This window comes from Ptychodera flava, chromosome 4 (genome assembly GCF_041260155.1).
Source record: "Ptychodera flava strain L36383 chromosome 4, AS_Pfla_20210202, whole genome shotgun sequence".
Taxonomy (NCBI): Eukaryota; Metazoa; Hemichordata; class Enteropneusta; family Ptychoderidae; genus Ptychodera; species Ptychodera flava.
Genome location: NC_091931.1, coordinates 23,392,109 through 23,414,991, shown reverse-complemented (window position 1 = coordinate 23,414,991; position 22,883 = coordinate 23,392,109). Strand labels below are relative to the sequence as shown.

Here is a 22,883-nt window from a genome sequence, read left to right as displayed (position 1 = left end):
GTCAAATACCTATAAACAGCGGCAAATTCTCAGTTGAAACACAAATGTGTCCAGAAGAAATGATCACACTATGTCACATCACATGTTTTGGAATTTTTTGGCTTGCATTCATAAGCATCAAATTTTGAATGTTATAGACGAGTGTGACACAAATCTGTCATAGGATGCTTTCTTACGCTACATAAAAAGTGAAAAGTTGTGCGCTCAACACCTCAATATATTGTCAATAGACACAAACATGAACATCATAAAACTGCGTAACTATTCAGATGTAGCTAGAGAGGTGGTCAATTAGACAATTAAACCACGATCCATTATACTCATATCCGCATGAAAAAAGTCGTCTTAATCAAATTTCTCACTAACTCAGAGTTGCATTTTGACCCTACCAATGTATGTGGAAAACCGCCGTATTTTAATATTGAAAGACCTTAATTTTGTGGCACCCAGAATCGGCTACGTATACAGCGCCACTTGATGCGACTGCAACGCCTTCGGGGTACCTGAGCCCGTCGCCGCCCGAATCGATCCTTCGGATGTACCGCCCCCAGTAGGTGAAGAGTTGGACACGACGTAAAACGCTGTCCACTACGATGACGTTACCGAACCTGTCCACTGCGATGCCATTGGGACAGAGAAACTCGCCTTCTCGCTTTCCCTTCTTGCCGAACTTTCTCAGGAATCGACCGGTGGCGTCGAAAACTTGCACCCGGCAGTTCTGCGTGTCAGCTATGACCAGATCCCCGCCTTTCGTGACGGCCATGTGTTTGGGCTGGTGCAGCTCTCCCTCGCCGTCGCCCGTGCCGCCGAATTTACGTACCAGCTCGTTGTCGGCGCCAAACGCGCGGACGGTGTTGGACCAGACGTCCACGATATTGACGCACCCGTCGTCGCCGACGACAACACCGCCGGGCATGTGCAAGTGGTCCTTGCCGATGTCCCTCACCACATTTCCGTACGGATTGCACACGAGGATCAGCTTGTTATTGATATCCGACGCGTAAACCAATTCTTCGTTGTAGTCATTCTTGGCGATTGAAACGCAGCTAGGGACGAACTTTTCATCCAGGTGATCGAAAGTTATTTTCCGTTTGTATTTGCCGCCGTCGGTGAAAATCTGCAGCCTGTTTTTGGAGTCAGCTACGATGACGTCACCAGTGTATGACGTAGCAACTGACTGTGGTTTGTAGAGGTGTCCATCTCCACTGCCCTTTTCTCCAAACTCAAATACCAGTCCTTTCTGTTCGCTAATTTCCTTCACGTTTGTCTGCAGATACTCGATAAGTCCTAATGAATATATTATCCTCGAAGCCTTCCGCGCCCTCACTCGGTACAGCAGTTTCCTTCCTACATACGGGACACGAAAGCTGTCTCTGAATCTTCCGTGACGTCAGCCATCGTTCGAGACATTGGCAGCAAAATGTGTGTTGACATGACAACAACTTCGGCTTCTGATAACACGAAAAGCAGAGCGGGCACGTCAGAAATTGGTCGCGTATTTGACTCGCCAATTCAGATGCATTAGTAACCATGGCGACGAGTTCTTTCTGAAAGAGATGCAATCATGGAGAAAGTTAACAGTGATTGTTAGTGCGAATTCGGAAACACGCTAATGATGTTGAACTTAGTTTGCAGGAAAAGTTCACAGCGGCAATAAATTACCCGTTAACAATTCAACCAAAAGACGTAAATTGTATCGAAATGTTTTAAAGGCGAAATTTTCAATTCCTATAAGCAGCGATATTAAAACACTTCAAGGTTGGCATACAAAGATGATCTCTCGAGCTCCTTGCGATTGGACCTTCCATCTTCAGTTTGGGAGAATTTACGTTGCTTCGTGATAACGTGATAAAACAGTGTGAAGACCAAAAAAAGATATAACCATTACTTATTCTTAAACTGATCAAATCATGAATACAGAGTTGTATCCTTTCTCTACCTGTATCACACAGCTTTATTGTGTTAATTGCATACGTCAATTTTATCGTATATGTCTGTCTAGCATGCGTATATATATATATATATATATATATATATATATATATATATATATATATATATATATATATATATATATTGTTAAATGCATAGTGTGTTAAACGCATAAAGATTCGGAAGGCAATCTGTAAACTTCAGCAAACTCACCAGATATCAGGGTTTTTTTAAAACAGATACATCCCTTTAATACATTCATAGAGAGTGACTTACACCATTGTAATTCAACAGTTACATATACGTGGGAAATGATTTCTGCTGATTATATGATCTTGCTAAGCCTCGGAGCACACTAGTGACGCTATGGACGTCCTTGAAGCATGCCGACATGACATTAACGTTCACAGTTATTGAAAACAGCGGTGGTTAGCGATCAATGCAGCTTTGTTCGGTTCTGGTAACAACTTGTGTATTCCTATATATAATTTGTCAGCAAACTGTCGAGATAATACTCTTAGTGTTGAGTTATAGAAAATTTGTCTGTCTCGAAATTGCATTAAAGTGTGTGGTATTCTATACAATACGAAATAATAACGAGATATTTGAGTTGACATGCAGGACTATCAGACATGTAAGATATCTTTTTACGGCCAGACATAGAGTTTTGCATCACAAGGGGTTGAGATAAATAGGTGTTTAAGCTCGTAGACAATGCCACATAACTCATCTTTAATTGCTGACGTAAAACCGACCATTCAAGATACGATCGAAGTCGTTGCCTCAATTTCCACGCATTGTGAATAACTGGCAGACACTGAATTGTATCCAATAAAGCAGAATTTCCAACAGAGCAACAAGTTTCCAGATATTACGCAACGACTGCAAGGTCATCAAACTTAAACTTCAATTCTATTCTTTTTTGTTGACAGATGAACACAGTTAAGTTTGAAGCGTGACGTTTTGTTTGAAACGTGACACTGACCGGTACCCTAGCGTAATCTAACATTTTACTAATGTGCGATCACGTTCTGACATCAAACAGTCTTGTAAAGAAGCTGCTATACTTATTGGCCGTGCATCATGATCATAAAATGACATCACAAAACACATATCACTTAAAATTAATTTTCCTCAATACAAATAATATTGAGAAAATCGTAGAGCAAAATATGAGTAGTGCATGGAGAGTGTGTCACAAAGTGACGTTTGCCGGTAATCGAATCTTAATTGACAGACCACGCATGACATTGCAAATCATTCATTGTAATGAACTGTTAGGTGTTCCTGATTCTATCATCCAGACTCACACAACCTACCTGTGCGGCTTTTCACTCAGCGAGTCACCGTGACACGTCCAAGGCGATCGTTTCTTTTCGGTCACGAATTCATTCTGCTTGACGTTACAGTCTGTATACTATCTGCTGTGCAGTAACAGTCAGCCCCCAACCGACATGTGGCTCCTCTACCGGCTCGAGTTTGACTTCAAATTTGAAACCACCAACGATCACCCCAGAATTCAACGCGGTTCTTTTGTAACTGTGAATAGTTGGTCGTATTCAACTGCGCACAGGAACAATTGGCCAGGTCTTCGGTAATCGATACGCGCCTGCTTGAACAATGCATTTGTTGTTAAATATTGCCATCGTTAAAACATAAAGACCTGTATACTAGCGTGGCTGTATTGCACTCGCTCGTTCGAGTGCGTGGTACCATAAAATTTTTGTTCGATATGCTTGTCTGCAATGACTTGCAATAATTTTAATGTTCGTCTTTATGGCTATGCCCAATTGTCTGACGCCGATCTAAAGGAGTCAAAATTAATGGTTTGGTTTGCTTGCATCAGCAGACAAGACTCAACTCTGAGTAGTTGTCGTCAGTCATGAACGAAGGTCACTCGCTATACTTCGATCACCCAGTACAACTGTAAGGAATATATTAATCAGTTTATAACCCGGGCTTCAGATTTTGTTGTATATTTGCGTACAGATATAGAAGAATACACTTGAACTTCAGACGGCTTAGTTCTCTTGTGATAGCGATATCAGAAATTTAACCACAGATCTAAGCATTGACAGTTGAACGGAATATTCCATTTATAGGCATCCGTGTTCGAATCACTCCATGATACTCTTATTTCGCAGGCAATCACGTGACACCTGTTACGTGCGGAAGTCTTCACATAAATCATGTCACGGTGCACGTAAGGGAGTTCCATCGTGTCTCCTTGAATATGCCAGGGTTCACAGCACTTTGGAATTCACTTTTGTCAGGCAACCATTACATATGGTTTACCACAATGTTACCAAGGTTACTTGGGCTGACACTAATTTTGCATACTTTATTTTGAGTGCAAACCTTTCATAGTCTGCATGAAAGGGCGTGAAAACGTTACATTGGTCCAGGACCATAGATAAGTGGGGGGAAAGGCTCTTCCTGCGCATTAGACGAACATGCAAAGTGTGATCGAATCCCCTTCAGTGATTTTTAGCGTATCATTGAGCGGAAAGGAAGCTCAACCCTAGTGAAATATACACCCGGTTTTATTGCTAATATTATATTTTCATAATTATGATGTTGATATACCAGTAATGTTTATAAGACTTCACCTCCCTGGTTACCATGTGTCTGTTTCGATGAAAACACGACTTCGTCCCATATTTCTCTGCGGACAGAGCATTAGACTCGGGGTGCAGCGAAAATTGGAAGTTGAAAGGTTAACGTTGTGAAGTTAAACAGATTTAATAGACATATTGAGGAGAAAACTGGTCGTCTATTCGACCGTTACAGAACATAAATTGAGGCCATTTTACGCGAAATACAGTCTTGCTTGTTCAAGATACAGTTACTGTATTATTTCCCTTTTTGATATATTGGTCAACCGATGTCAGCTGAAAGTGAGAGTGCGTTTTGAAACCTAAATAAATAGGGGGTGTTCATGTCTCACATTCATGTATGATCAGCAAACAAGTCGAACATAAATAACGACGATGACAAAAAGATTACGAAGTTTTCGAAGCTCAGACTGGTGACAACGCTACCACAACAGATGTAGATATCTCTGTAGGCTTGAGTTTACGACCAAAGAGTAGCAGTTGATATCAGCAATTGATCACATATTGGATAAAGAATAGGTAGCTTAAGGTAGAACGCGCCTCGGGGACACTGTCAGATATTAGGACTTAAACTTTTACAATTCCTTTCTGCTATACTACTTGTGGGGGGGGGGGGTCATTTTAAAGCTCTTATTGTAACAAAACTTTTTACCGTCTTAGTTTTTCTAAATTCGATTTTTTTGCTCCGCAGAGTTAACAGAGGGATAGAGGCCATTTTGAATTTTAATTATAATATGCTTCAGCTGAAATCTCGACACCTGATTGGCTGGAGCCGGGGTTTATATTCTTAACAAGAAGACCTGTGCGCTGCGTAACGTTTTTTAGCTAGCGCAAATTTCCTACTCCAGCTTGAGAGCTCAACGCGCCATAGTCTCGAACAAGTCTACGGCTTGAGATTGACTTTGATTGTTAAATTTTGCACCTCTATGAACCCACAAATGAAGAGTTTATGTAAGCAGCGACGGCGATGTAACAACAACATAATTTTTTCGAAGTTCTTTTTGGGCGTTTTGCTATGTAAAATTCTTCAAGTTTGATGTGTATTCGCGATATCGATGCGTTGCGTTACGTTATTGTATGGAATCTACTGTGCACACGCGTGTGTGAAACATTCTTTTCAGAGTTTGTGTGAAGCTGAATGTTCCTGAACCCTCGTTCCAACTTCAGTCCTATACAACTTCAACATTGTCCACTTCTTACCTTAAGCATATCATAATGAGGTTATAAACGGTGCACTCGGGTATTTGGTTGCGGATGTAAGACCTCTTGGGTGAAAATTAGCATATTTGGGTTGAACACAAACAAATAGAAGAAACAGACTGGCAACGCGGCATGGCTTTTGTTCCATGGTCGTCTCGGTAGACTATGGCCTTTTCATATTAAAATGAGCTTCACAGGTGTTAGATTTTTGTGAGACCTTTGTTCTTGATTGATAATTGCACGATATTATGCAAAAAGTACGACGAGATTGCATCATGCTGCCAGTCGCGTAGCAACCATACTTACTTTGTGATCTCTCAGGGCAGAAACACTGCTTCACGCCAATCAAAACATAACACGCCCGCAATTTCATAAACACGTCCTTCAATGACCAACTTTTAATAGAAGATATGACTGACCGTAAACCATTGAATAAAACCAGACAGTATCGATAGAAGATTTTCAAATTTGGTTGAAACACACTCATTATATATTCATAAAATGTGAGAGGAATTTTTAAAATGGTAAAACTCACTTTCCCGAAGTTCAAAACTTTCCCGTTTTCGCCAGCACGCCGATTCCACTCAGCCCCACATGACAACAATAACACAAACTTTGCCGAACATAGTTTCGCTTAAAAATTGGCGAAAATCCGGAAACTACTGAAGGGTGCATGGTCGGCACTCTTCGGAAAAGCGAGGCGAGAGCTACCTGAGGCGAGGCGAACATGGATGACTTACGTAACCGCTTCACGCCTTGAACAATACCCGTTGCGAGTCTGTTTCTGTTTGTCTGTGGGTTGAATAATCACCTCGTTTTGCTCGTCGGTGGTTATTTCCCGCCAAATATGCGGATTTTCACCCCAGAGGTCGTATATCAGCAACCAAATACCCTCGCCTGCCGTTTAAAACCTTTAAATATAGCTTAATCTTAGACTACTTGTTTCTCTGGTACAAAAATTTGCACGGTGACTCCTGATTTTTATTCCGTAATGTTAAAAGAGAATGGTTGAAAGATCTCCTAAGGAATGTTTGGGCAAGATTTCCTAAGGAATGTTTGGGCAAGAGTTTAAGTCTTTCACTTTCGAGGCGCATGCTACCTTAAGATATAAATTACCCTATACCAAAACGGCATAATTCATACCCATCAAATGAATCAAATTTTCGCAAATTTTCGCCATTATTTCCTTCTTATGGGGATTTTTTTCCTTCTTATGGGGATTTTTAACTAAATTCCGCCATTTTCTCATATTTTTACTAGTGTTTAACTTGTCGGATGTGTAAATATACATAATGGTGTGACCATTATGAAAATAATGAAATTAGCAAATAATTGCAAAGTGATAAAATAATCATGAAGCAAGCAATTGCAAAGTCATCGCGATAGCATGATAAAATAAGCAGTTAACTACGAGATAATGAAAGATTTCTAATAAAATCAACAAGTAAGGACAAACTCATCATGCAATAATTATGAACAAATAACATTTTAGCGCGATCTGACCCCATACTTTGCCGGGTTCTAGCTGAGGTACATTGCGAATGTTGCACTTAGTGTTATTTTCGTATCTCGTCCAATCAGGTCGCTGTATTTGCACCTTTGATAAACTCGTATAATAGTTGACAAATATTCAAACACAACCAGCGCCGCATCAGTCAAGGCCAGTTGATGGGTTGCAATAAAACATAAGGTATATATTCGAATCCTTGACGTTCGACACTCTACTCAGCAACTGTCTAATTCATTATGCTGTTCCTTTACATTTGTTTGTAAAAATTTCGATATCATCAATTAACAAAATTACAACATGACCAAGAACAACGACCCGATTACAAAGTTCTCTATGGTCTATCGTTAAGCTTCCTATCACAGCCTGTACTTCACCTCTGCACCCAACACTTCTCAATCCTTCTCCTTTTAATGTAGAATTGCATATCGAAGTCTGTATGTCGCAGTGTTTTTACAAACGAATTGTTCACCACCTCATATACATACATACATACATACATACATACATACATACATACATACATACATACATACATGCATGCATACATGCATGCATGCATACATACATACATACATACATACATACATACATACATACATACATACATACATACATACATACATACATAGGTACGTACACACAGAGATACATATACAGACAGACAGACAGACAGACAGAGCGTGACGAGACCGACAAACAAGTAGTAACTGCAGGTTGTGTGCGGAAAACAAAATTGCGCAACAATAGGCTAGCACCATGAAAATATTTAGAAAGGGGCTCCTGTAAGCTAGAAGTTCAGAGTGTTTACTCGTAACGGTTGTTGACTCGGACCGATCGTATAAAAGCAATAGTGTGTTGTGCTTTATACATATTCATGAAGCGAGTATTGTTCGTTTCTTGTTTATGTCTATGCCTTTTAAACGACCTGAAAGCGACCTTTCGTTGCTTGACGGCGCCATTACTGGCGCTATTTGGAGGAAGGTGAAAGTTGGTTAGTGTGGGGCAATTAAGCCCTGCCTTTTCAAAGTAAGTGCGACAGTTTCATTACGATATGTGTATGTTCAGTGTCATTACGTTCCTCGACATTGTTTACCAAAATCGCTTTGGCAGTTTAGCCAACGTCGTCTCGGTCAATGTATTTGCTATTCAGATTTGCAGTCTCTCGGAAGTGGCCAGTCTTTGATTGAAGTTGCAATGACTTTGCGTACAGCACGACAGCCCGACATATTTGACGGGAGACTCGTGTTCTTGCGCATAATCATTTTATACCGGAACACCAGAAGCACCTAATCGCCTTCCAGTAACCAATGTGCACATGATCGTCTAGACGCAATACTGCTATTTCTATACACACTCTCGTTTCTACCTCCCTGCTCCATATACCGCGCCATGATTGCTATATCACAGGGCCGTACATAGAGCGAGCTAAGCGTCTGTGTTTCTACAAACACCTGGCGCAGTAAACAAAACAGTCTCTCTCTCACAGCGCCCTCCAAGTTTGAGCGAACAGCATTATCGAACTTCAGATTCATTTCGTTGAATATCAAAACAACAAGTCAGATTCATTACATCTATCTAATATATATATATATATATATATATATATATATATATATATATATATATATATATATATATATATATATATATATATATATATATATATATATATATATATATATATATATATATATACACATATACAAAATGTATACAATGTGCCCTACCGGTTATCACCATAATGGCTTTAAGGCAACCTTTGAACTTGGGCACAGAGAGTATATATACTTGGGTGTATATATATACATATATATATATATATATATATATATATATATATATATATATATATATATATATACAAGTAGGTAAAAATCACGTTTACAGTATCTCTGTTTTCAGGAGACTTCCTATATAGTCTTTTGTTAAAATGTAACATACGTGTACATACATCCGAAGTCTCGTCGGTTTAACCAAGTTTATCTGATGGTGAATTATGCACTTGAGGGGAAAAGGGTTAAAGGGACAATGACTGTAACTGTTAACGATGTTCTTACAACTTTGTTCTGGATAATTCGAGGTTGTTTCTTTTCCCTTAGATTATGATGAAATATCAAGCACAGTGTATTGTTTACAGGATAAAATGTCATCACTGATTTGCATTATGCAATCTTGACGAAAATTAATTTTTTAATAATAATATCCTACATTACACACACATACTGGCTGTTTTGACTAGTTTAAGACTTTGTACATTCCGACGTCATTTGAGAGAAGAGTGAAAATAAAACTGTCGTATTTTACAAGCAGAAGAAAATATCGATAAGATCATTGAATTGTCCAAAAATTAGCAAAATTTCAATAAAATCATACCAAATGGCTCAACTCGGAAGGCGGGAAATGCATACCTTTACGCCATGACACAATCGACCACGTATCATCTTATAACGAATACAGTGAGGAAATGGGTGGTCACTTGCAATTTGCCTTGACGATCTTGTTGTTACACCTGAAATGGTCTTGACTTATTGACTTATATTAGATGTGAGCTGCGGACTGGTCTATTGCACTGGTTTAGCATTTAGAACAGAACACGATAGAGTGCCTCCAGCGGTGCACTCGCAATTGTCACGGCGTCACTGGCGTCTTCAGTACAGATACACCATAATCTTCATTTGTATCGATCATAAACAACAATACATCAAAATAATATTTCATCTGATTTTACAATCGGCAAAGCTTACGACCATTAACGACATACAATTTATCAAACCTTGTACGTCACAATATTGCACCAGGTACCAAAGTTCAATCCCAGTCATTCTGTACATGTATATGAATACTGAAGATCTTGGCCCCCAAGGTCTGAAACGAAATGATAAATTATATGCAGAACGTAAATAGGTATCTAATTAATTAAGAGTGACAAACACCAAGGAAGTGTTCAAGCATACTGAGCTTAGCGGAAAGGATAGCCGGCATTCTAGAATTACATGAGACTGTGAAAAGGTAGGGTTCCTAATTTTGTACATTGGTATGTCGAAGGAATGTCTGTTTCGTACATACATGTATTGTTCAGTCCTACACACATCCTGTCATTTGTGTATACTATCGTCGGTTGGTCACAGACGGCTGTATAACTTTCTCTTTCTCCGCCTGTGCACAGAAGAACAAGGAAGTATGCCGTGGAGGCTTTAATGAAGAAAACACATACCCTACCATCTGAAATTACTTTTGGAGAAAAAAATCTACCTACTGAGCTGCCTGGTGTCTTCCATAAAATGGCGTACGATCAGCGCAGTTCGTGTGTGATCGGCGTTGTTCTTCTGATATGCGGATCGATTAGCGTTGTGCTCGGCGTATCTGCATTATTCGTCGACAATTCAGAACACCGATGGATAGCAGCCCCTGTCTGGAGCGGTGTAATAGTAAGTACAGTATGTGATTATGTGATTATACGTATCCCCAATGTAGTCCATGTCCTTGTCAATGTCGCAAATATATGAGTTCTAGATAGCCCTATCCTGTAAATCCATCCACGCATAAATATATATATATATATATATATATATATATATATATATATATATATATATATATATATATATATATATATATATATATATATATATATACAATATATAAATGGGCAATGCTTGTTTTTCCATAGCCAGAACATTATAGGGTTATTCACAAAATACGGCCCTGTATGGACGAGGGCTCAGTGAGTGACATATTTGACGAGCCGAAGGCGAGTCCAATACGTCACTCACTGAGCCCGAGTCCATACAGGGCCGTATTTTGTGTATAACCCTATTATTATACACCTCCCTCCATTAATCGTCCGTATAAACTAATTCTAAAAAAAAATTTGAGGGATGCAGCACGCGCGACATGAGTGGAACGCGCGCGATTGTTGAAATAAAATTGCTACAAACCCCTGAAAATTTGCGCGTCGCGCGTCTCCCGTATTCGGGACTCCGCGTACTATACAAAATACGGAAAGTTATTGGACGTTCAAACTCCCATAGGTTACGGCAGTAGGTGTATAATAAGGTCAGTTATTTACAAAGATGTTCAAAAGTGACTGTGTGATGCGATGTGATGCTTAAGATGCATCTACTATCAAACTGGTCTGTGACTAGATCGAAAAATAATGCAATACGAACCTTGTGTCGCGTTAAGCAGTGCATGTTTTAGGTCCTGTTAACTCAAAATCAATAATTTTGATCCACTGAAGTTGAAAACTCGTGTTTATATTCAATAGATTGACTAGATCGAGCTTGGAGTTCAGTTGTCAATGAGTAGTTCTGGTTCCGCCATTTTGTCGTCAACCAATAAAAAATGGTATCTTTAAACTATTGAATGTAAATATTGGTGACGATATATATTTATATATATATATATATATATATATATATATATATATATATATCATCATAATAACTGGTTAAGTTCTAGTTCTAGGGTTTGCAGAACCACTGGCAAAAAATTGCAGACTAAACGCTATACCAACATTGTCAACGGTATCTCCATTACACTCTTTTTAACGTACGTGTTTGGGCTCGAATAAGCAGTCTGGCGACCATCAAGGTTTTCACCATGCCAGACGGTAGTTCAATTCCAGTTCGCAGAACCTGAAAGATATCGCTAGATTCTGCAATGATATCTTATTTCGAGCTCAATTTCTCAGCTGCGGGAAATTTTGCAAGTGCGAAACAGCAACGAGCACGTACACGCTTTGCTTCAACAAGGTGCACAATAAATGAAATAGATGCTCTAAGCTTCAATCCGACCGTTGAGAACACGAATTGTGTTTACATTGCCTCTTACATGTCCTAGTGAGAGAAAATAACCATCATATTATTCCTGATGTTATGATCGGATTCAGGGCTAACAACCAGACCAAATCGTTGCAACCTAGGACCAAGTCATTCCAGACTCAAAATACTTTGAGTCCGCAGGAAACGGCGGCTAGCCGGCTGGGTCCTAACATGGAGCTCAGGGGTATGGAGGCATCTCCATAGTCCTGGTAGGCTACAGTGTCAGTGACTTTCCACAGTATTCAAAAGCAACCTCAGCCAACTGTAGATTAATTTGTCAAGAACCTCTCTGAAGTTTCGGTGTGCGCAAACCCAGAGAAATCTTACAGGGGTAACCTTTGGTACCATACACCAAAACTGTTAATGGAGAGCTTCTATATAGATGACAGATTAAATGCTATTTGACATATACTATCGACTGTAACTCGAATATTTGGGTTTTAATACCAGAGGTGGCGTGGGCGTGTGGTCAATGTAGCATATAACAATAACTCTCTTTTGTCTTTCTCCATGAAGGCTGCCCTCACCGGTCTCCTTGGATTGGTTTCTGGAAAAGGGAAATCGTTTCCTGGCCCATATACGGTATGAACCATTTCTCATGGTAGTTTATATTACCAACATTAATAATGACACAGAAAAATAAGATACTGATAAAATTTTTAAGAGCAGTGCCTCTGTCCTTATGGATTCTAATTGATCTATGTTTTCTTTGTAGGTTATAACTTGATCAAAGCCCTCTTACGTTTCACATGAATCATTCATGAAAATATTGTGACGCCTGCAAGAATACTTTTCACTTTAATTTCATAGCAGTGCGTTAGGCAGACAGTATGATCGATATTTTATCATTTGGTTTTCATCGTCGGAGCCTCAACATGCTTACCAGGGTCCATGGCTTAATAGATTGTTTTGAAAACAACAACCTTCTCGTGCGAAGGGCTAGATGGAAGATTTCGTTTGAGTAGGTGCATTTTCTTTAATGTATTCACACTTCATTAATTATACTATGCTCTTTTTTGTCTACCTACCTGCATGCATGCATGCATGTATACATAGATACATAGATACAAAGATATATATAGATACATACATACATTCCATAGATACATACATACATACATACATACATACATACATACATACATACATACATACATAGATACATACATAGATACATACATACATACATACATACATACATACATACATACATACATACATACATACATACATACATACATACATACATACATACATACATACATACATACATACATACATACATACATACATACATACATATATACATACATACATACATACATACATACATACATACATACATACATACATACATACATACATACATACATACATACATACATACATACATACATACATACATACATACATACATACATACATACATACATACATACATACATACATACATACATACATACATACATACGTCATCATTACTTTATATTTGAAGTAATTGTATGTTTTATCTCTACATGTTAAGTGTTGTGTAACTTACAACATAACTTTTTCATATTACAGATCACAACTCTTATTGCACTAAATTTATTCACCGCACTCGCAGCTCTTGTTAGCTGGGTCACGTCAATCTTAGGCATGCTCGACGATGGCGCCTCTTCCCAAGACGTTGTCCGTGCTAGCCGAGGTATCTATGCAGTCTGTCTGACGCTCGGGGTGACAGAAATGCTGCTGGCGTCCGCTGCCGTCGTTATGAGCTGCGCCGGTGTATGTTGTTGCCAACGGAAACGGGAACCGGTGAGTTCAAAAGCATTAAAGTTTGCTGGTTGACTGATTTAGAACTCCGTGACCGGTGTTTTAAAGGATCGTGTTTTGTCAAAACTCACAGCATAATAAGGCAACAACGGTCGACCTTTGACGGCATTTATCGGTAGTAATACTGCGGAACGTATAGAATCACCGTTATTCTACCCCACTATGCCTGTGGGGCAGAGGAACCGTGGTATAGAATTAAATTGAAACCTAAATACATAATGTAATGCAAGTAGCAAAAGTGTGATAAATATAAATTCGCTTATCCACGGTATAACAGTCCATGCAGTGTGAATTTGCACTTTTTTTATTTACAACGGTGAGCTGAATAGAGTCGTTTCGGCGTGTCTGCTTCAGGTTAGAAGCAAGATGCTCTTGTAGACAAGATACATGTATGCTGTATACACGTGACATTTACGTTTCTTGGTGATCGTGTATGCGGTCTTCCGGCAAATATATGCTAAGGGACTGGTCAGTTTCTTCGTCCTGGGGGGGGGGGGCGGGTGGATTATTTTTTGCCGACGTCAAAAAGTGGCTGACCCCCCTATTCCAAATTTTGAAAACAGGGTGACCCCCCCTATTCCAAATTTCTAAAACAGGGTGACCCCCCGGGCGCGACAAAGGTAAAACAAAAGATGGACATAAATTATATATATATATATATATATATATATATATATATATATATATATATATTATATTATATTTTACATTTTACATATATTTATATTTTAAATAGTCATTCTATGTTTTAGTGAAATTGTTGACATGTCAGTTGTAAGATAGGAATTTCAAAGTGTCAATCTTAAAGTTTAAATACAGTACATTTTGAATGAGCTGTATTTTGAATGAGCTGTGAATGTATTTCACACTTTCTCTGCTTAACCAGATGTCCTGAACTGTTGTACAGAAATGGATGTCAATCATTAATATCAAAGAGGAAAAAGCAGTGAATCAAAAACTTTGATGGGTGTTAAGGCAGTGAATCAAAAACTTTGATGGGTGTTAAGACTTGCCAACCATCCAATTAAATCTACTGAGGAGCCATAGAGAGCTTTTTTAGCCAAATCTGATGTGTACAGTGTCTGAGAGGACCTTTTCTTGTGTAACATTGAAACCATAAAAGCACAGCTAATAATGACAAAAACTGCCTTTTTTAACTGTTATTTTGTTCATAAAAAAGCATCTTTCTACAGAAAACCTATGAAACAAAGGAAAATAATTGCATCAATGAGAAGGAAAGATATCTTGTCATTTTTCTATCTCTAAAATAAGTCACTGTATCAAATATATATTGTGAAATATTTGTGCATGTTGCTTTCTCATACTGAGAGAACAGAACACAGAACAGAACACAGAGAGAACAGAAAAGTATCAGGAATTTGTCATCCTTGTCATATGAAATGCAGATTTCATAATGGTACACTTTCACTTAGCAAACATCAAGATATCTCTGAAAGTATGGCGCCCGAAGAGTGCGCCAAAAAATATGAAACATCCTGATATCTCTGATATATATGCCTTGTATATTAAGTCATGCACCTGAAGGGCATGCTGAAAGATGTATGATATATTAAAGTAATGAGCTTGAAGAGCACGCTGAAAAATATTGAACATACAGATATCTCTGATGTATGTATGCTTGATATGTTAAAGTTGGGCTTGCTGAAAAATATGACTGATTATTCAAGTTACGCGCCCGAAGGGCGCGCCGAAAAATACAACTGAATGATGAATTTGTGGCTGACACTAGCATTTTAGGCAATGATGAGCCTGTGTCAAAATTCAAAAACACACTGACCCCCCTATTGGGTATTTCAAAAACATGGTGACCCCCTAATCACCAAAGTCAAAAACAGGGTGACCCCCCCCCCCATGAATCCACCGGGCCCCCCCCCCCAGGCTGAAGAAACTGACCAGTCCCTAAACTCTTCTGTTACCAACATAAAGAGTGCCGAGGGCGTTGTGTCCACGTGCACACGTGAAAATATTTGATTTGAATGGATTTGTCGTAAACAAAATGAGACTACTATTAGGGTCTAAAATTCCATTCAGAGCACGAGCCATTATGAATATGGGACTGTTTGACCCTGTATTGGGTACAATGTAAGCGCCAAAAAAGTTACTTTACGTGCGCAATTCTTCACATGATGCATGTATGCATGTGAGCGTGCATGCATAACCGTAGTACTCTACTGCACTTGCAGTCATCGGTTGCTGTAAAACGACCAGTGTTAATGCGTTCGTCACGAATTTCTTTTTGAGATAATAAATTATATGGGAATGTACAGTTAGTCTCGGCCTCAGTGTTGTATTACGCAATTTTTGCAGAAAGCTAGTAACTGTCTTTTAACTATGATTAAATAAATGGCACGTGACCAAAATTTCACGTTCCATCTTTTCGTCACGCTTTGAGCTGAAACTGGGATATTCAGCAGATGCTTACATGTTACCTGCAGACTCCCAGGTGCACTTGCAGAAGAGCCTTGTAACCTTCGGCTTTTTATCCGCCGTCGCTCGGTCTACTTTTCGAGCCAACTCTCTTGATATGAGTCTCTTATTCTTGTTACACTGCATGAAACATGTTCATATACAAACGTTAGTTCAATTGTCAACGCTAAAACAGATGTGGCCCACACATGTGGGTGTATGTAAACGGTTGAAGTAAGGATAAATTACTCCTTTTAAATATCACCTGTCTTGCGAGTTTGATCTGAATACGTACATGGAGAGTGGTAGACACGCTGTCTCTGCTAATGAAGAAAAAGAAGCGGATGAGAAGCGATTCGTTGTAAACTGTTGACTTTCCAAATAATCATTAACTGTCACTTATGTCAGAGACCGTCGTTACTTAGCGTTGCAGGAGCACCGGAAATATTCTCGAAAGTAGGGAAACAACTGGAGCGAGATGTGGTATTCTTCGACCTCCTGACAGATTTTTTTTCAAAGCTATCTCTGAGTGTTGGGGCGGTCAATCCCATCCCTCTGTCACATAAAATTAAATTTGCGCGGCTTTAAATTAAACACACTGACTTCATCACACTGGTCCACACAAGTGCACACACACATACACCTGTACGTACTCACTGTACACTACATGTAATTAGGCTGCGTTCACAAATAACGATTAGGGGGGGGGGGGCTGGAGGAATTTCGATTGAAATCTTATTTTTTCAGATCCCCCCTAAGTACCCCAAAAAATTTTCAAATGCCCCCCCTCTATATGGTCAAAATTTTTCAAGTCCCCCCCCCCAACTATCACAGGCCCGCATATTTGTAAAGGATGTGAGCGCAGAAAAAATAAACATGTATAGCGCCGTTCCGCTCACAGGTGTTCAACACAACCTGTTTTAGCACTTTCGATAGTCATATTCCCAAGGCAAGTTCTTTAAATGCATCAGTGAATTTTTTAAATTTATTGCTCTAAAAGCCAACATGAGTTAATCCAACTCTGGCCAGGTCAATTGCTCCTGCTGAAGAGCACACAAAATGACAATCATGAGAGAGTAGGAAAATTGTGAATTTTGGCTAATTGCCATATTGCACAGTGACCTACCAAAAATTTGTTTCAAAACTACAAGACATATATGGATTAGATGCTACTCAAAATTGACAACACTGGAAGGTAAAATGTTTCATCAAATAAATGTTTTAATCTCTGAAATTTTGGGTGTAATAATTTTAGATTTGTTTAAAAAATAAATAATTCCATTTGGTCACATATTTTTTCTTTTAGTCTTTACTGTTCAAAGTTTTACATCAGATTCTGTAACATTTTATAACAAGAATGTGAAAATTTAGAAAATCAAGCATGATGACCCCCATCTTTTTTCTTTAATACCCGTATTTGATTATTCTCATATGCCAGAATTCAAATATTTCTATGTGTTCTTCCATGTGTTGCTCTCTGGCCTGATCTTGTGTACAAGTATGTTTCACTGTCATGAGCATCATTTGACCCAAACTCTTCTGCATGTACATCAGAGTCAGAGCTATCTCTTGCACTGATCAGGTATGCAGTGACAGTGACACTGCAGGAGGAGAGCATTAATGATAGTGACATTACCCGTAGGCAGTAGCTGTATTAACTTTGATAATTTTGGCAATATTTTTGTTCAGTTTTACAACTGCATTCTTGTTCTACTCCCTACAGCATGTTGAATTGTCTAGTATTCAGCTAATGCTATCACAGCCTATATATGTGTACCATGCATTAAAACACTGACAACTGACTGTCAGCCTGGACTCCAATTAAATTATCACCAAATACGTATTTATATTTATATATACAGGCTTTGTTGACAAACTAAATATTGTGTGTTTGCGCATGCTGTAGGGAGATAGCAGGAAACTATAGTTGTTTCCATTGCATAGAAATATTGCAGAAATCATTAACAGTTGCAGCTTCTGCCCAGGTTAGGAGGCTCAAGTTTGTTTTTTACGACAAACACACATTTAGATTTTTTCGAGATACAAGTCATGAAATGTGACAAAATGGTTCTAAATTTTGTTAAATTATTACTATGATGACATTAAAAATGGTATTCATTTTTCATTGAATTATCTACAAAAACTTGGAATAGGAAAATGTAAAACACAAAAGGGAACCAAAAATTTTCAAGTCCCCCCCTACAGGTAGAGCAAAATTTTCAAGTCCCCCCCCTCTACTACCCCAAAAATTTCGAATCCCCCCCCCCCGAATTCCTCCAGCCCCCCCCCCCCTAATCGTTTTTTTGAACGCAGCCTTAAGGTAGATTGCGCCTCGGGAACATATCTTCTGGCGGACTCTCAAACTTTTACAATTCTTTCCTGATCTACTGCTTGTGGGGGCTCATTTTGAAGCTCTTGGAGTAAGAAAAAAATTCACCAGCTTAGTTTTTCGACTCCGAAAATCGAAAACTTGATTTTTCCTCCATAGAGTTAACACAGGGATGGCGGCCATTCTGACTATTTAAAATATCGATAAATCTCGGGTAATTTGTTTCTCTACCACTAAAATTTGCGCGGTGTCTGGACCATATCTCGACATATGTTGTCGTCCAAATTTTCCACACGTTTTCGTATTTTATATAGCCACATAAAATGCTGAAATAAAATACTAAAATACTTGTCGTCCGTGTAACATATTTTTTTAAACATCGCCATACCGCCAAGGAGCAACATTACTAGAATATTACATGTAAGCGTTCACCTAGTTTTCACGGTAATAGTCCATACTCTATGTCAAATAAATAATATATATATAAATGACCAAAGTTGTGTTTTACTCTCTCCACTGTGCGGTGTGCAGTCGCCAAGCCCAGCCTCGGAAATGTCCCAGAGCGACTCGGGCGAGTTGTACACCCTCAAGCCTGGAGATCAAGTTATCGAGGCGGCCGACGGTGCCGTGGTCATCGTTTCCGAAGGTAAGAAAATTCGAAACTACTTCCTGCAACTAAGATCATGATTGTTCTGTTAATGTTGTATTTCACCGTGAAATAAAAGAATCAAACGAAACTGGAAATTAAATTATATATATACATACGTATATATATATATATAATATATATATATATATATATATATATATATATATATATATATATATATATATATATATATATATATATATATATATATATATATATATATTTATCACATGAACTGGCCAGTATCTCCCCCTGTGTGACGTACACCAGCACAGATAAGAAATCAATATTACCCCTGTTGTACGTCATCAACCGGAACTTTTCCTGCAATGGTACCGTTCGTACGTGCATGTCGCGACACAGACCGATTTGTCGTGATCGACGTCGTGCTCTCATGGCATTTTGACAAAAAGGTGACCCAAAAATCCAGATGTGGAAACATGGAAGGCATGCCCAACGAAAGTTCGAGTCGCTAAAACTTAAGCTATTCCTAAGAATCGAATGAGGATACCGTCGATCGTTTGGCTCAGTAACGTCACGGCTACAGTCGCAAGGCTCAATGCGGACGTCGTCGTACCTGGCGATCGCCAAGCGACGTCGTACCTGGAGATCCCGGTTGGCGATAATCCCGAAAGACACACCTCAACGAAAGTTCAACTTAATAAATGAATACCGTATACACTTCGGGAAAGCGACATAGAAGGCACAAATATCGACGAACAACGATAAATTTCCTTCATCACACAAATTATTTAATTCCGTTGTTTCTCGATCGGAATCAAACCTGCAGCGTAACGCTGTAGTGAAGACATAAGCTGTCGACCTGTAGCCTTAACTCTGCAGTGCAGCGCTGTAGAATCCGATGCATTTCGAAATTTGACTCGGACAACACTCACAACAGAACAGAGTTCCCGTCAAGTAACAAAATTGGGAAGTACCTACGGGCGATATATGTGTCACGGCAAATATCAAAGTCCGTATGACGAAAACATTGACGACTGAGATGGCCACCGGCGGAGACTAGTGACGGCAGTGCCCACTACAAGTGTACACGGTACACTGTGTGTGTCATTGATCTGAAACTTTCGGGCTCGCCAAGGCCGTAAACTTGTGATATTTTAAAAGCCATAGCATCTCTAAGATTGATAACTACTGTTTAGATCGTGCCGTTGCATTTACTTTATAAATATAATTGTAAATATTCTAAATAACCCAAAATACCATCGTTATCCGTCGCTAGCGCGGTGAAAGCTATGTCCGCCGATGCAGACTTGCCTTGGCATCGGTCCAGCGCGAGACAATGATTGACACGCGCACGTGACCGAAACCGTATGTCTGATTGGTGGAGATACCATTCCATGTATCAAATTTTTAGCTTAATGGGATTTATGAATGAAAGCATACCTGTAAACATTTGCACATCTCCTGGGTGACAGACCGCTTTACTCATTAAATGTAAGTAATCCGCGTAAATAAAACACAAAATCGCGATAAAAATCATGCAATTTGTTACAATAATTTTATTCCATCCACATAAAAGAAAAATAAGAAGACTGTTCATGTGATAAATATATAATCCCATAGAATTTTTCTCTGTTTGACGTCATCGTATACTCGTGTTTTTCGCTGAGTTGCACAACTTCTCGCCTTCGGCTCGAAGTTGTACGGCTCCGCGAAAAACACTCGTATCCGATGACGTCAAACAGAGAAAAATACCATGGGATTGTATATAAATATAAAATTATATAATATATATATATATATTTATATATATACAAATATTATTTATCAAATTTAACACCAACTACAAATAGAATGGTACGTCCCGATCATATATATGAGTCTGTATTTAGCTAAGAATCCCTTCACTTTTGTCTTAAGATTGCAGGATGCACGAAACTTAAGTTACAGATATCAGCACTTTGTACTTGAAGTAATTTTTGTTATTTTTTTTTATTCATTATATATATATATATATATATATATATATATATATATATATATATATATATATATATATATATATATATATATATATGTCACTACTGTTTTTCCTTCCTTTTGTTTCCTAAGAACGAGTATTACATCCAGACACCTGCAAAATTATTCTCTTTCCTTTTCTTTCCTAAGGACAAGTATTACATCCAGACACTTGCCAAATCAAAATTATCTCTAAGGAAAGGAAATCTGTACCGCCTCCGTACGGTGTTGGCAGTATAGATGCAGCAGATGTTTTACGGCCAGAGGCGATTTTCACGCCACTTCCGTTCAACGCTGCTGATGACGACGAAGCTTCGCCCGGCACATCTCAACGACAAGGAGAGAATGTCAGGGGCGATCAACCGGACCTCGTGGCAAAGACCCCGCCTGCGAACTGCGTGGAGGCAGACATGGAGCAGACGCTTCCGCCGTCAACCGTATCTGGAGAGCTGGAAACACCGCCACCAAGCGACCTGAACAGTGAAGAGCTCTCATAGTTTACGAGATCCGGAGTTCTCTCGTCAATGACTTTGCGGACTTTCATTCAAACGTCATTCCTGCATGAGAGGTGCATTTCAAATATGGAAATCGGTATTCAAGGTCTTCAACTCATTATGAGAAAGTAATGTATCCAAGAGTCTCAGAGTAGACAAAATATGAAAGCATTATACTTTTCAAGTCAAACCCGTACACAATCCTCGCTTCAACGATGAGTGCGACAATGTTGCCAATGATCCGCGAATTCAAAGCGAGATGTAAGATCGGTTTGCCGCGCCAAGAAACGACGAAATTGACATTAGATATTTAAATCCCAGCTCAACATTTCTATCCAAGCTGAGCGACCCAATTGCCCACCCTCGAGGATGCACAATAGACTTGTGATGATACCTATAGATATTTCTGGATTTGCTATCTTGAGAAAAGAGCAGAAATACAGAAATGTAAGCGCCCTTTCAATATTCTTCCCGGGTCCATATGCTTTAAAATTCTCATCGATGTTAAACTTTGTTTCGAAAACACTTTATATAATTTAGTAAACTTGCTATAAAATGAGCCAGTGCGCATGCCTTATCTATTTCTCGATAGACTTCAGATTTCCGGTCTTTGGTAGCAAACACTGTGAGACACGGGTATGCAGACGCGGTGTATGCTGGATTTGCTTTTTCGACAAAATTGCAAGCTATACGTCCCTCCTTTTATGGAGGGAACATGATTATATCTGACCCGCAAGCCAATTTTCCAGGAACATCATCGTCAATCGTAACGTCTTTCATGATTCTCCCCGTTACAAGAACGCTGAAATCCTCCATCTTACAGCTTCTAGTTATTCATTCAAGTAAAATTATGAAGAAGAGTAGTCTCTTGCACGGAAAGGCTACTAAATTGCCGCTGTTAGTATTATAAAATGATTTTAATGGCTCTCATCAAATTTTGTTCATTGGGACCATCGCGTGTTCGGTCGTCGCACATGGACGACAAGAGAGGGCGCTAGCCGTCGCTGGACGATTCTCAAAATGTGTGCTACATGTATCTCTGTCAGATAAACAAAAAGCGACTCGGAGAAGGAAACATGTACTCTGAAATAACAAACTCTACAAATGTC

At 39.0% G+C, this 22,883-nt stretch overlaps 2 protein-coding genes across 3 annotated transcripts; one reads left to right on the top strand and one right to left on the bottom strand.

The window, feature by feature from the left end:
* Positions 1-415: 415 nt before the first annotated feature.
* Positions 416-8,648, bottom strand: LOC139132167 (tripartite motif-containing protein 2-like). The gene is made up of 2 exons (XM_070698558.1): positions 8,612-8,648; positions 416-1,347 (listed from the first exon to the last, which is right to left on the bottom strand). Exons 1-2 carry the CDS (start codon positions 8,646-8,648, stop codon positions 416-418), a joined length of 969 nt encoding a protein of 322 aa, XP_070554659.1.
* Positions 8,185-22,333, top strand: LOC139131216 (uncharacterized). Of its 2 annotated transcripts, XM_070697190.1 has the most exons (6): positions 8,185-8,283; positions 10,424-10,685; positions 12,597-12,662; positions 13,644-13,877; positions 19,183-19,297; positions 21,431-22,333. In XM_070697190.1, the coding sequence occupies exons 2-6, from the start codon at positions 10,455-10,457 to the stop codon at positions 21,775-21,777; spliced, it is 993 nt and encodes a 330-aa protein (XP_070553291.1). In that variant the 5' UTR covers positions 8,185-8,283; positions 10,424-10,454; the 3' UTR covers positions 21,778-22,333. The 2 variants fall into 2 exon arrangements, with proteins under 2 accessions (XP_070553291.1, XP_070553290.1); XM_070697189.1 differs by lacking the exon at positions 8,185-8,283 and having other exon boundaries at positions 10,389-10,685.
* The last annotated feature ends 550 nt before the right edge of the window (positions 22,334-22,883 follow it).

Bases quoted from the DNA above. Each gene is read 5' to 3' on its own strand.
- LOC139132167 (XM_070698558.1), bottom strand. From the start codon at position 8,648: ATGGCGCGGTATATGGAGCAGGGAGGTAGAAACGAGA. The intron at 1,348-8,611 runs GTGTGTATAGAA...TCCCGTATGTAG, and splicing joins GCAGGGAGGTAGAAACGAGA to GAAGGAAACTGCTGTACCGA.
- LOC139131216 (XM_070697190.1), top strand. From the start codon at position 10,455: ATGAAGAAAACACATACCCTACCATCTGAAATTACTTTTGGAGAAAAA. The intron at 10,686-12,596 runs GTAAGTACAGTA...TTCTCCATGAAG, and splicing joins CTGTCTGGAGCGGTGTAATA to GCTGCCCTCACCGGTCTCCT. The intron at 19,298-21,430 runs GTAAGAAAATTC...TTCTTTCCTAAG, and splicing joins CGTGGTCATCGTTTCCGAAG to GACAAGTATTACATCCAGAC.